The sequence below is a fragment of the Pyrus communis genome, chromosome 13 (genome assembly GCF_963583255.1).
Source record: "Pyrus communis chromosome 13, drPyrComm1.1, whole genome shotgun sequence".
NCBI lineage: Eukaryota > Viridiplantae > Streptophyta > Magnoliopsida > Rosales > Rosaceae > Pyrus > Pyrus communis.
Genome location: NC_084815.1, coordinates 22,648,373 through 22,662,548, shown reverse-complemented (window position 1 = coordinate 22,662,548; position 14,176 = coordinate 22,648,373). Strand labels below are relative to the sequence as shown.

The 14,176-nt window shown below is 36.1% G+C and overlaps 1 protein-coding gene across 1 annotated transcript; it reads left to right on the top strand.

The window, feature by feature from the left end:
* The first annotated feature begins 8,506 nt into the window (after window positions 1-8,506).
* LOC137712572 (pentatricopeptide repeat-containing protein At1g18900-like) lies at window positions 8,507-13,289 on the top strand. Its single transcript, XM_068451664.1, has 3 exons — window positions 8,507-8,561; window positions 9,588-9,952; window positions 10,188-13,289. The coding sequence occupies exon 3, from the start codon at window positions 10,209-10,211 to the stop codon at window positions 12,795-12,797; it is 2,589 nt and encodes an 862-aa protein (XP_068307765.1). The 5' UTR covers window positions 8,507-8,561; window positions 9,588-9,952; window positions 10,188-10,208; the 3' UTR covers window positions 12,798-13,289.
* The last annotated feature ends 887 nt before the right edge of the window (window positions 13,290-14,176 follow it).

Here is a 14,176-nt window from a genome sequence, read left to right as displayed (position 1 = left end):
AAACTTCACCTTCTAATTAACGAATTAAACTGAGTTAATCAGAATGTCATATTTAAGCTAGATCTCTCTGCAACCAACTACTTCACATGATTATCTCTTAAATAAAACACCAACTACTACTTAATTAGATTCACAATTGTTTTTGTTTAAAAAAGGATTAACAATTGCTTAAAGATAAGGAAGGTAATTTGGATTAATAATAATAGTAATGCTCCAAATGATCTCATCCGTTGATGTGTGGGTTTTAGATGACGTGGAGGGATCGAATCCTATGGACACTAGTTGTTGAACGGTTGACAAGTTAGAGTTCATGCAATGACTGTGAATATTTTAATTGGTCGGCAGCCCATTGTATTTGTATTCAACCCAATCAAAATAAATTAAATTAAATTAATTAGACAATTAATTACGATTAGCTCTTCTGTCCGTTACATTTGGCGCGCTAAATATTTTTTTACTTCCAAAAAAATAAATATAAAAAGTAAACTGTTCCCATCGTTTGAAGCTATGAAAAAAAAGGGACTAAAATAATGCCGGCACTCTTCCTCTGTGGATATAATCTGCATGATTGTTTCTTTAACATATCTAAAACAATTGATGACAAATTACGGTTATTCATTTGTTTCGAGTTCGGAAGAGCCTAGATGAGAGTTGCATCCTATATGTGATCACGATCAAGCAGATTCATAACTTACAAAGTATCGAACCTAGAACCTTCTATTTTTTCTTCTTTAGAGAGCTGTTGTTCCTACTTTTTTACCGGACCACTTGTCGTGATATTTGAAATTTGTTCTTGGTGAATGCGTACTTCGGATTTGTCACGTGGACGAGAGATATCTTCTTTCTGTGCACATTTCTTTGACAGTTGAGAACGGTGCGACTTAAGCCACAAATGTCATCAGAAGTTTGCGTAGCAAATATGCTTTATTTTTTGTGTTATTGGATTGAAATTTTTGCTTAATTAGTCAAGAAGTGGGGTTGGTTGTACAACTAGTAAACTCTATCTGAAAAAATTCATTGGTCATGGTGAGGTTGAATACAATCAACCTGCAGGTATGAACTACGAACCACTCTTCCAAATTGCCAATTGACTTCTTGTGATCCTCATTCACACACGAAATGACAATTATGAGTGAACGTTTTACACTGAAAGTTTGATTAATACAAAGTCTTTGAGCATAGAGAGCGTTTTTGATCCATTATGGTAAATTAGTATCGAATTCGTTGTTTATAGAAACAGAATATAAGTAAGTACTGTGTTGAGGTAATTCAAATGAGATTAGGGTTCGAACTATAATAAACCAAGAGTTCGATTTCCTTCAATGTAATTGGAGAAAAATTTTAAGTACTGAACAAAATTACATCATGTTGTGAGATGAATTGAAATAAAAATACGGAAAAAAAAAAGATTCTCCTGATCTCATTGTTCGGAGTTCAAGGAATAGGTAATCCGAACATCTCAAATTGAATTCGACAATTCATTTTAATTCATTTCGTTGACTCATCTCATACAAACCAAGAACCCTTGAACAGTCCAAATTCTCTAGTCCTTGAACTCCGGACTGTGATGTCCGGAGAGGAAGCAAAACCCAAACTATGGCTATGGACTTGGGGAAGAAATATATATGAAAATCAAGAGAGGAAGGTGTGAAAGTGATAAGGTGGTGACTTGGTCGACATGAAGAAGTCATTGAAAGCCCACAAACATGGAAAACTTAAGATTCCACCACCGAAGTCAACAAGATGATGGCACGCGTATCATCTTTTCTAAAAGGAAAGCTTGTAATATGATTTGTTTTTTTCCTTCTTCCCAAGTAAGTTCTTCCTTTACCTAAAAGTAATTAGCGGGGGAAAGGAGTCCAAGCAGAAAGGCAATCACAAATTCACAATCACGATCACTTTTGTTCTAAGTAAAAACCCAAGTAAATAAAAGTGCTTTTCAACTTTTACTTCTTGATATTCTTTTTCATACTGCTGAAATTTCGGAACTTTGTTTTTGTGAAATAAAGTATTGAAATTTGAAGAATTCGTTAAAATGTAAATTTCTGAAAAGTAAATTTTGGTCTTCAAAATGCCATGCAGGTCAACAAATTTATATGGCTTTTTACCTAAAATGGTCATTGAGATTGTATAGCTTCTCACTTTACTCCCTGAGATTTAAATCGCTAAAAGTGGTCATTGAGATTGTTTACCGTCAATCATTTTGGTAATTCTATAAGAAATCTCCGTTAAATCGAGAACATTTTTGTCAAATTGATCCCTCTCTTTTAACTAGTAGTTTCTTTCATTTAACAGAGGTTTTTCACAGAATAACCAAAATTATTGGCAGTGAACAATCTCAAGGACCACACTTCTATCTATTTTAAATTTTAAGAACCAAAGCGAGTTTTGATAATTACAGAGGTCATTTTGACTAAAAAGCCTATTTATATTTAGAGAGCTAAATTTGTATTATCTGTTACAGATGCTTTTTTTTCTTTCTTGTGTTAGAGATGTTCTAAGTAGCTATAAATATGGTTCAATATGTAACCAAATAATTAGTTGGGGAGGAGATCGTTGGGTCGAACTATCAGCTTTTAGCCTTGAATTACATGCATATAGCTGCAAAGATAGATGTTGTGTTGAAGTCGACTTGTGCTTTCAGGTTTTGCTGTCAAGGCTTCCACTTGTTAACACACCCTAGCTAAGTTTCCTTCGTGATATCTTTAACATGTGGTCCATTTTATATATGACATGCACAAATTTAAAGGCTAAGTATTTTCCACGACGTGTTCTTTCACATATGTGCTTTCTCATGCATGCACGAATTAATGAAGATTATACGCAATGGTGAAGTTAAGAATTATTGGAAGGAGGGGCGAAATTTGAATAGGTAAAAATTGTTACCGACGAGGTTTTGTGTCATAAAAACATTCCATGATGTGCTCATTCATTGCATAATGAAACGTTATTAGCAAGGGTAACATGTTGTAGGAAAAGGTATTAAGTCATCGGAAAAACTTTTCGAGAGAAAAAATTTGTCATTGGTCGTTGCAAATTCTTCCATTCAAAATGCCTTTTTTTTTTCTTTTGTCTAGTCGTAAAAAAAAAAAACACATTTTCGATGCCAATCACCCTTTGGTTTTAGTTAAATCTTCGTCAAAATCGAATTTTAAAAAGGTTAATAATCCTAAATTAAAGAGGTTTTTTAGTCAATCGGTGCAAATATAGTTTACAAGTTAGCTCATATAAAGGTATCAAGCTCACAATGTCATCAATTTAATAAATTATCGTACAATTAGGCCGAAGATAAAAATTAATACACTTATAATATATCTAATGATGCATTATGAGAATTTTAAAACTTCGTGGTTCATTTTAGAAATCATTCCAAACGTGAAGAGTGTAAATTGTAGTTGACCTATTTTTTTAAGGTAAACTCCAAATCCATAAGTTCTTCATTTTTTTACTCATTTGAAAAGATCAAAATGAACACTACTTTGAAAATGATCAAAATGAACGCTACCAATTATCTAATATTTATATATAAGTAAGAGACTAAATTATGTGCTAACTATTAATCTACATTAGGTGATTGAAGACTAAAATTTATATTCATAAATACAAAATTAAATACATTGCCAATATATAATTTAACAAGTCAAAACTAGATGGTATATTTGTGAATTGTGAGTTTTTGGGGGCATACTTTGCTGCTCTTTTAAAAGGGTCGGGGTGTGAGTGTGAAGAGGAAATGGGGGACCAGTGGTCCTCACTTCAATCATTTTTTTAACTCAATTGACCGAAACGGCGTCGTTTTGTCTAAGAATTTTCATAAAAAAACTTATAAGCCTTTGGTGATGCTGCGTGCAGTAGCAAAGAAACCAGAGCTACAACCGGAACTCCACTTCCGACAGGATCAGAAGGGCTAAACCGTTGCTTCTGGGCTTGATTTCCGGTGAGGGGAGGGGCGTCCGTCCCTCCTCGCTCCTCTGTAGCTTCGCCCATGATTATACGTGTCTTTTCACTTGTAGAAAAAATCTGTCTTATATCGTGGGTTGTATACAGTAAATTACACTCTCCACCACTCAAAAGGTCCATGCAGCAGCATACATGGATAATATCATGCAAAAGTTGGTATGAATGTATTGCTACTGAACTTGCTAGTTAATCTAATCGAAACATTGCTACATGCTAATCTAATCAAAATATATGGTACATTATATTGCTATCTCATTAAGTAAACAATAATGTAGATATTCTAGTCAAAATGATACTTGAGATTGTCATGACTCTTCACTTTGGTCCCTAAGAATTGAAGTCGATAAAAGTGGTTTATAAGTTTGTCCACCATCAATTAGTTTAGTCATTCCCTAAAAATATATGTTAAAAAAAAGAACAAAATAACAAAAATACTCTTAATTTAATAAACAATGGGCCAAAATGATTTGACAAAAAGTATGGGTATTTTTGTCATTTTATTCTTATTTAAGGGAAATTTTTTACAGAATGACCAAAATAATTGACGGTAGACAAACTGTTAGAGATCAGTTTTATCAATTTTAAATCTCAGAGACTAAAATGAGAGATTATGCGAATCTCAAAAACAATTTTAACTAAGAAGCCAATAATATGCATATTAAAATCATGTTCTAAATTTGTGTGTTTTCATTAGAACAATGGTCAATATTAATTAATAAAACATGATATGAAGATTACGTTTTTATATTAATTAAATAGCTGATTAGATGTTGGTTATACGTATCATTTATCACATCAATATCAATATAATATATATAATCTCTCTAACATTGTTCATATTAACAATTTCACACACTTTAGACATATAACATAGCAAATCTAAAAGATTAACATTTTTCCAAAACATCATAAAACCCAACAAATCTAACTCCATGATATTTTTTTGTCTAAAGGTTATGCGTGTGGGGGAAGGAAAGTAAAATCAAGGTTCCTTTGACTTATTTCTCACTTGAGGCCCCTCTAATTCACCAATCAAGCATTCTAACTTGCAACTATCTGATTGCCATTTGTTAATAATGCATGATGTTACACAGAAAAAGTCTTTTCTCTTTTACTGCAAGCAAGATACAATCTCTCTCATTAACCCTATCTCTTTACTTAATCCACAAGTATATATTATTAATTAATCGTAATGAAGGGACCCTCATATAATTTTGTTTATATCAAACAGCTACAGCTAGCAGTGGCCAAAAGTAATTTTGAAATTAAAATTGAAAAGGAAAGCTGGAAAGAGTTGATAAACTTTGCTTTTGATGCAGTAGGCGTGGAGGGTGAGCTGGGAAAGAACACATGCTTTTCTTGAAGATATCACCAGACAAAATCATGCTTCCAAACATGGCCTTTCATTCTCCCTTTTCAATCCTTTTCAATCAAAATTGAAGAAGAACTTGGCCTACTACGCACTATTTAGTTCATGAATTAAATTATTATATTTCATGCCACATTCCCACATGCTAGGGTTTAAAGTGGTCTACGTGCATGAGTGAAAGAAAGCTTTTCCATCATTGTTCATTACCTAATCACATGAGGATTAATGAGCTAACTAGCTGCTAATTCCGTTTTTAAACTGCTAAACTCACAACTCACGTCGTGATCGTAAAGCTTCGACGATTCTCCATGAACAAGAACAACCTAGTGCACGCTGGTACGTATGTAGAGACAATCTTAGAAGGAACTGATCCGGCTGTGTACATAATTGAATTTCACCATTATTTCATACTATCTTCATAATTCATATATTTCATACTATCTTCATAGTTCATACTAGGGAGGGATACTGAGGGATTAAGGGTACGCATACCATTTTCCTTCCCTTCTTTTTCACACATAATGCACGTATGTTAATGAATAACCCGCGTATCATGAAAGTATCACCCATGTAAGCAAAAAATGAGCGATTTTAAGTGTTACGTCAAATAAAAAGCGGTTAATTTGACAGTTAGATTGACGGAAGTGAAGAAAGTTGAGGTTCTACCATAAAACCAATATTGCCAATATAGGAAGCAGCCCAAATTACTTATAAGCATACGCAAAGTTCATTCTCTCGTCAATATGAGATTTATTCTCAACAAAAAGAGTCAATAGTTCAATGCTTCCTAATTTTTGGTTAAGGTAAAGATCATTCACTTTCACTCTATGCTTTAACTTTAAAGTGCTGTTTTTGCTAATTATCAAATAAACACAGACCAACCTAACTGTTGCATAGGTCCAAAATGATGAGTTCGATCTTGGTCCAATGGTAGGTGGTCATGTCATTTACTTATTTATTATACTTTCAACTTTATTGTTGGATTGAGATCGAATAATATGTAACCATAATTTTCTTAAATCGTTGAATCTAGAGGAACATGATTCTCTACATGTAACTGATCCAGAAAAATTAAAAGAGTTTTACAAACATAGTGTGGGCCTGGTCTGAAAACATATCATGGCCGAAACTAATGTGAAGCCTGAAGACCAAAGGCCCATGATAACGACCCAGATCCGATTTCTAGAATCGGTAACGGATAATACATAGGGAGGTCCGTTTATAACCAACGGAATAATTAGGGAAAGTAATTAGAGGAATTAGCTATCTGAATTTAATTACTCATTTGACCAAGATTATCTGCTTTAGCAACACGGGAGAGGGCAGGTCAAGCCGAAAACCGAAACCGAAACCAAAACCGGACCGAACCGCTGCTACGGTATTTTCTTCGATTTTGGTACGATGATGAACTGAACTTTGGCAAAGTGGTTTGGTTTTGTTTTCTCAAAATAGAAAATCAAATTATTTTCATTTATTTAATTACCGTTGCCGTCAGTTCAAACAAACAATTAAATTAAAAAATGAGGAACATTTTAATCATCACTGGGTGACTCAATGATTAGGCCCGTATTTCACACTGCATATCCTAGGTTCAATTTTTGGTACTAGTGAATCGCGCGATGGTAGGCAAGAGAGGTTGAAATGTCTCTAAGAGTCTCTTTGGCCTCCAAAATGGTGGACTGCTGTGGTGAAATCACCAACTGGTCCTCTTATAAAAAATAAAAAACAAAGAACATTTTTTTTTATGGAGTACAACGATATATTTTATACTATAGGGAGAGGGACTTCGGTTAAGTCACATAATGAACAATCTAATTTGGTATCGAATTTGTTATCTATGATATTCAAATCTAAAACTTTTCATAAACTGAACTTTGGCAAATTGGTTTGGTTTTGTTTTCTCAAAATAAAAAATCAAATTATTTTCATTTATTTAATTCCCGTTGCCGTCAGTTCAAACAAACAATTAAATTAAAAAAATGAGGAACATTTTAATCATCACTGGGTGACTCAATGATTAACGATGAGTTTCAGGCTCGTATTTCACACTGCATATCCCAGGTTCGATTCTTGATGCTAGTGAATCGCACGATGATGGGCAAGAGAGGCTGAAATGTCTCCAAGAGTCTCTTTGGCCTCCAAAATGGTGGACTGTTGTGGCGAAATTACAAACTGGTCCTCTTATAAAAAATAAAAAACAAAGAACATTTTTTTATAGAGTACAATAATATATTTTATACTATAAAGAGAGGGACTTCGGTTAAGTCACACAATGAATAATCTAATTTGGTATCGAATTTGTTATCCATGAAATTCAAATTTAAAATATTTTTTACAAGTAAAAATAAATATTACTAGATCAAAAATCAAAACAAACTTTTGAAAAAACAAAGTTTATGTTTGAAAAAAAACATACTTTTACATTTGGGTTTTTGACTTGACCGTTCGTAGTCCGACTAAGGGGCGTGTCTCCGTCCACGTAGACACAGCCATCAGGTGCAATCCCCAGCTTCTACCTCAACTTTCTACTTTACACCTGCACCATCATAACCGTTCGACCAACCAAATTTTATGTCTATTTGTTTCTATATTATTTTATAATTATTTATGGATCATAAAAAGCATAAAATAGTATGTCCAGGAGAACAATGGTGACAAGAACAGCCTGCCGGACTGAATCCTCCCGAAAATATTAAAATCAAATAAAAATTCTGAACCCAAGGAAATCTGTAGAAGTAGGGTTTTCATCAGCCAACCGGATCCTCTTGGTGAGGATTTTGAAAATTAGTGAATTGTGTTCATTTATCGTATATTATGTGATTAATTTTTATCAAGTATTGTTTATATTTATTTTTAAATAAAAATATTTAAAATAATTTATGATCGCGTATGATGAAAAGATACAATTCACGAATTTCTAGAATTTTCATAAAGAAAATTCGGCGGGGATCCGGATTCAGGTCACGTGCTAACCATGAAGGCTCTGACACGTGTCCCGAACATCCCACGGTACACGTCGGGGAAAATACAAAGTAGGGCGAAGAGAAAAAACAGCTGATGGTATGGTAGCCTCCTTCTCCCCAACTTGGTTGGAAAAGTAATAAAGCTCCAGTCTTGACGGCGGAGAGAGCAGAGACGCTGCCATCCCCTCTCTCTCTCTTTCTCTCTCTCCTTTCTCTCTCTCTCTCTCTACACACGCGTTAAGAACCCAGAAGCCCGTTCACCATTGCAGGTGCCTCTCTCTCTCTCCCTCTCTGAGTTTTTTTCTTCATTGTTTGGATTTTTGATGAATTTTTAGTGTTTTTTTTCTGTGTTTTGTGGTAATTGAGAACATGGGTTTTGTTGGAGAAGTCTGAGATGTCGTGAAGATTAGTTCTTTTTTTGTGTTTTTGTGCGTTTTTGTTTTGATTAACGTTGGAGGGTGGCTTTGCTGGTCTGGAAGTTTCAATCTTTGTGTTCATTTGTGTGTGGGAATTGAGGATTTTCATTGGAAAATGTGGATTTAAGTTTATGGATTGCTTGTATGTGTTGATCTTTTGTTTGTCATTAAGAAAATAAAACAAATAAATTTTAGTACTAGAAATGTTTACAGTAGAAAGAGAAAATGAAATTTTTGCAACTATAGTATCTGCTGAGTTCTAGGTATGCCAGTGAGATGTTGTATAATTGAATGATGAAATGTATATATAGTTCCGCCCGTGAAACATTCAGAGTAAGCCAGTTTATTGATTTCGAGAGAGATGCCGAAGACTCTCTGTGTTGTTGGAACCCTAATTACATGTTAATTAGAGGCAATATAGCTGTTGATCACTTGCTTTTTTTGGAGGATTTATAGGACGGCCTGGTTAGAAAACGTAGACTCTACGGTAACCAACTGCAATCCCATGATAGGAAGGAGGCAGTTATGGTTATGTCAATATAAGATAAGTCCCTGCTCGTTAGAAAAATACGTTTGCTTACATGATACTAGTCCTATCTACTGGATTGAATATAAGGGTTCTGAGTGAGTAGAAGATTTATCTATCGGTTTTCATCAGTGGCTTCATCAGGTTCTTTCTTGCTTGCTCACTTGTCTGTGCTAATTCGATAGATTCTTAGTTAGCTCTTATATTCATGTGTATTTGTAATCTATGGAAATGCTGATCATAAAGTCCAACATGTGTATGTTTAGGAATTTTTTGTTGAGTAAATACGCTCGAAGAAGAATTATTGCTGATAGGAGTATTGAAGTAAGTTTGTTTGGTGCTATTCTGTGCAGGACGTGCTTCATGGAATTGTTACAATATAGAGTGTCTTGTTCACACGTGTCTTCCTGAAGAAGTCCTTACAAATCACATTCAAATCTAACATCGTGTTTCTGAGAGGTTCTACTAGCCAATGATCTCAGAATCACAAGGAATTGGTTTAGTCATTACCGTTGCTGGAGTGGAATGGTATAGAGTGCAACCTCCATTTGGGATCACTGAGCACTTTGAGGATTTCAAGACTACTTGTTAACAAATTGGAAATGAAGTCTGACCATGCTATTAATTTTCTTATCTAACGAGTTCATTTCTTATTGACGGGAATGAGTGATATCTTCCATGTGGAGCAGTTCGTCTTATCTAGGGACGTGTATTCCAGGTATTAAGGGTTCACGATAATCGACTATATAGTTTTGATGCAAGTTTGATATGATATCGTGTCTGACCAAGGTGATTCACATCAATTATCTGTTGGGTAGATTAGAAAAGCTGGAATTGACTTGTGGTTGACTGCCTGTCACTCCTTACTCAGTACTCACTAGCTTTTCTTTTAAGATGTTAGAAACCTAGAATTGTTCTTATGTTACTAATTCATATCCATTCTTTTTATGCAGGTGATACCCTGTCAGTAAATTATGTTGCGAGCAAAGCAATTAAGTAACCTTTCAAGTGGTGCGAGGTCATTCTTCCTTACCGGGCCACGATGTAGTGCCACAGATGGAAATTCATGCTCTTGCTCTGAAGATGAAGCTTGTGTTTCGCAAAGGCAGCTAGCACTTGCCCAAAATCCATTGACCATGGTATCTAAACCTTCAGCAAGGGCAGGAACCACCCTTTTGGGAGATGCAGTAAAAGTGGCAGGTCTTCGTAAAGCCGAAAGTGTTGACCATACAGCTTCTATTAATAAGGTTGCAACAGCACCACGATCTTTTGGGAGATCGGAGACTGTAAGTTATGCTAGTACCACGGATGTGGTGCACTCATCACCTCTCGTTGCAGACCAGTTTGCTAAGGCAGGAGTTGCTGCTGTAAATTTTCTGTCTGATATAGTAAATGGCAAGCTTCCTTTATGTGATGGGCTTGGAATCCTTAATAACTGTATGGTTGATCCGACCAGACCCCTCAGTGGTATCAAGCCATCACACGTGAAACAAATAAAAAAAGAGCATTTCACTAGTGTACATCCAAAACAATCTACTGAGGTATCAGCTGCATCAAAGCCTACAAGTAATAATCATGGTCAAAAGGGCAAAGGTGAGAAATCCAGTTTCGTTAAAGGTCTAAATCATGTTCCATATACTAGGACGGAAAGCTCAGCGGTACCTCATGTTGTATATTCCGACCGTCATGAGAACAGGTCTATGCCACCGAAATCAAAACCTCATTCAAACTTCATTCCAAATTACAGTTCCAGTGTGCAGGCTTCTGATGCAGAGACCATGGGTCGTGCCTCTAAAAGTTTCAACAGGCCCATAAGAGATGTGAAAATGGCAACAGGAATAGCTCCCCAAATCAACAGACAGTATGCTCACACTGGGAATGTTGTTCATAATGTTTCTCACATACTGCAACAGATGAGATGGGGTCCTGCTGCAGAGGCCGCTCTTGGAAATCTCAACTGGTCAATGGATGCATATCAAGCAAACCAAATTTTAAAGCAACTTCAAGATCATTCCGTTGCTCTTGGATTTTTTTATTGGCTTAAGCGGCAAGCAGGATTCAAGCATGATGGGCACACTTATACCACCATGGTTGGGATCCTTGGCCGTTCCAGGCAGTTTGGTGCCATTAACAAATTGCTTAATCAGATGGTGAAAGAAGGTTGCCAGCCAAATGTTGTGACATATAACCGTCTAATTCATAGTTATGGCCGTGCAAACTATTTAAAAGAAGCAATGAATGTGTTTAATCAAATGCAAGAAGCGGGATGTGAACCTGACCGTGTCACCTACTGCACACTAATTGACATCCATGCAAAAGCTGGGTTTCTTGATGTTGCCCTAGGATTGTATGACAGGATGCAAGTGGCTGGTCTTGCTCCTGACACATTCACGTACAGTGTTATGATTAACTGTCTTGGGAAAGCTGGTCATTTAGCTCCTGCTCATCGGCTGTTTTGTGAGATGTTTAATCATGGTTGTGTTCCCAATTTAGTCACGTATAATATCATGATAGCTTTGCAGGCCAAGGCAAGGAATTATGAAACTTCTTTAAAGCTCTACCGTGACATGCAGGGTGCGGGATTTGAACCAGATAAAGTAACTTATAGCATAATAATGGAGGTCCTTGGCCATTGTGGATATCTTGAGGAAGCCGAGGCGATTTTTCATGAAATGAAACGCAAGAACTGGGTACCTGATGAGCCTGTTTATGGTCTTTTGGTGGATTTGTGGGGTAAGGCTGGTAATGTGGAAAAAGCCTGGAATTGGTATCAAGCAATGCTTCATGCAGGTTTACGTCCTAATGTGCCTACTTGCAATTCTCTGCTCAGTGCGTTTCTTAGGGTGCACCAGCTGTCAGATGCCTATCACTTGCTGCAGAGCATGATGGGTTTAGGTCTAAACCCTTCTCTGCAGACATATACCTTGCTTATCAGTTGTTGCACAGAAGCACAATCACCATATGACATGAGATTTTGCGGTGAGCTTATGGCAGTCACAGGCCATCCTGCACATACATTCTTACTGTCTATGCCATCGGCAGGACCAGATGGTCAAAACGTGCGAGATCACATGTGCAGGTTCTTGGATCTGATGCATAGCGAGGATAGAGAAAGCAAGAGGGGACTAGTAGATGCGGTAGTGGATTTTCTTCACATGGCGGGGCTAAAGGAGGAGGCGGGTTATGTATGGGAGGTGGCTGCACAAAAGAATGTCTATCCAGATGCCATCACAGAGAAAAGCTCATGCTATTGGCTTATAAACCTGCACGTTATGTCTGACGGTACTGCTGTCACAGCACTATCAAGAACACTTGCTTGGTTTCGCCAACAAATGCTAATATCCGGGATTTGTCCAAGCCGGATTGATATAGTGACAGGATGGGGCCGGCGGAGTAGGGTTACAGGAGCTTCTTTGGTTAGGCAGGCGGTGCAGGAACTGCTGAATGTTTTTTGCTCCCCATTCGTCACTGAAAACGGCAATTCTGGTTGTTTTATAGGATGTGGGGAGCCTCTTAACAGGTGGTTGCTCCAATCTTATGTGGAGCGAATGCATTTACTGTAGGCGGTAGCACTTCTTCCGCTCTGTCACTACCGCACGATTTCTTGTTTTCCTTCTCGGCGGGGAAGATGATGAGCAGGTTGGGGTTGATTGAGGCCTCTTATGTATTATGACAATGTACTTATGTTCTCATGTGCAGCTGTTTACAGAACAAATAAAATTGTTTAGCAGAAACCCTAATTTGGATTTTGTAAGTAGTGGAACAGGGAAAGGGATCCTCTCCGGATTCCTTCCTCCTAATCCATCAAGTCAGAAGATTCGGGCCGTTAAAATTTGATCTAACGGTTAAAATTATTATAACTTTTAAAGTAGGCTTCTGTATGTAGTCATTGGATCAAATTTCAACGGTGTAGATTCCCGAACTTGATAGATTAGGAGGAAGAGGATCCCTTCCGTGGAACAGGACATGCTGCTGATGGAAATGGGGATGGTTGAGATTCAACGGACATAAATCAGTTTAAAAATGTTTTCAAGTGTTTGGTAGTTTCGGATTGACCGTTAAGTTGGTGAGCTTCCTTTTTCTTTTGGACTGAAGTTGGTGTGGTCCGATTCCATCGAGACTCAAGAGAACATAAAAAAAAAAAAGGTGCGATAAAAATGCTGAGAACTTGTGTACACAAATTCTTAGCTATTTCTGGATGTTTATTCGTAATCTTCTTTTGTCACATAAATAATAAATCGAGAGATATGTACCATAGAAGATATTTTTTTGGCTATTCCGGAGTTTAACCTTTAGATTTCTATATAAAAATCTACAATTAAGATTTAATTGTTGGTAATCGGTACTTCGGAGCACACAAAAGTTTGTGCACCCAATCAAGATTTACATACTTTATTCTCATTTAACTTCTTTCTACTCTCAACCTGCCTTCTGCATCATATTAAATTTAAATTAAAATATCAGATGTTTCTTCAAACTTAAATTTACTATCTAAATTACTCTCACATATCCGATTCAATATGTAATTTATCTTTACATTGATTTCGAAAACTAAAACTCAAAATCAATGTTTTGCCACTCATTCAAGTCGTTATTTCACCCATGAATGTTTTGTAACTCATTCAATCTTAAATTTGTGGGCTGAAATAAAAGAGTTTCAGTCATTTTGATTTCCAAGTCATCAAAAGACCTCACTTACAAAGATTCCACCCAACACAATAAAGAAAAGTAAAGATAGCCTTCTCGAGGAAGTAATCAAAAGATTTATTTATTTATTTTATCGATTATTGCATATCCTACTTTTTCTTGGGGAATTAAGCTATATTTTTGATTAAAAAAAAAAATATTAACCTTCTCAAGGAAGTACTCAAAAGACACTATTTATTGAGAAGCTATGTGAACTCACTTGCGACAGCTAAAAATTAAATTAATAATAAGTTCT

What these genes read in the sequence shown, in the direction of transcription:
- LOC137712572 (XM_068451664.1), top strand. Translation starts at nt 10,209, where the DNA reads ATGTTGCGAGCAAAGCAATTAAGTAACCTTTCAAGTGGTGCGAGGTCA.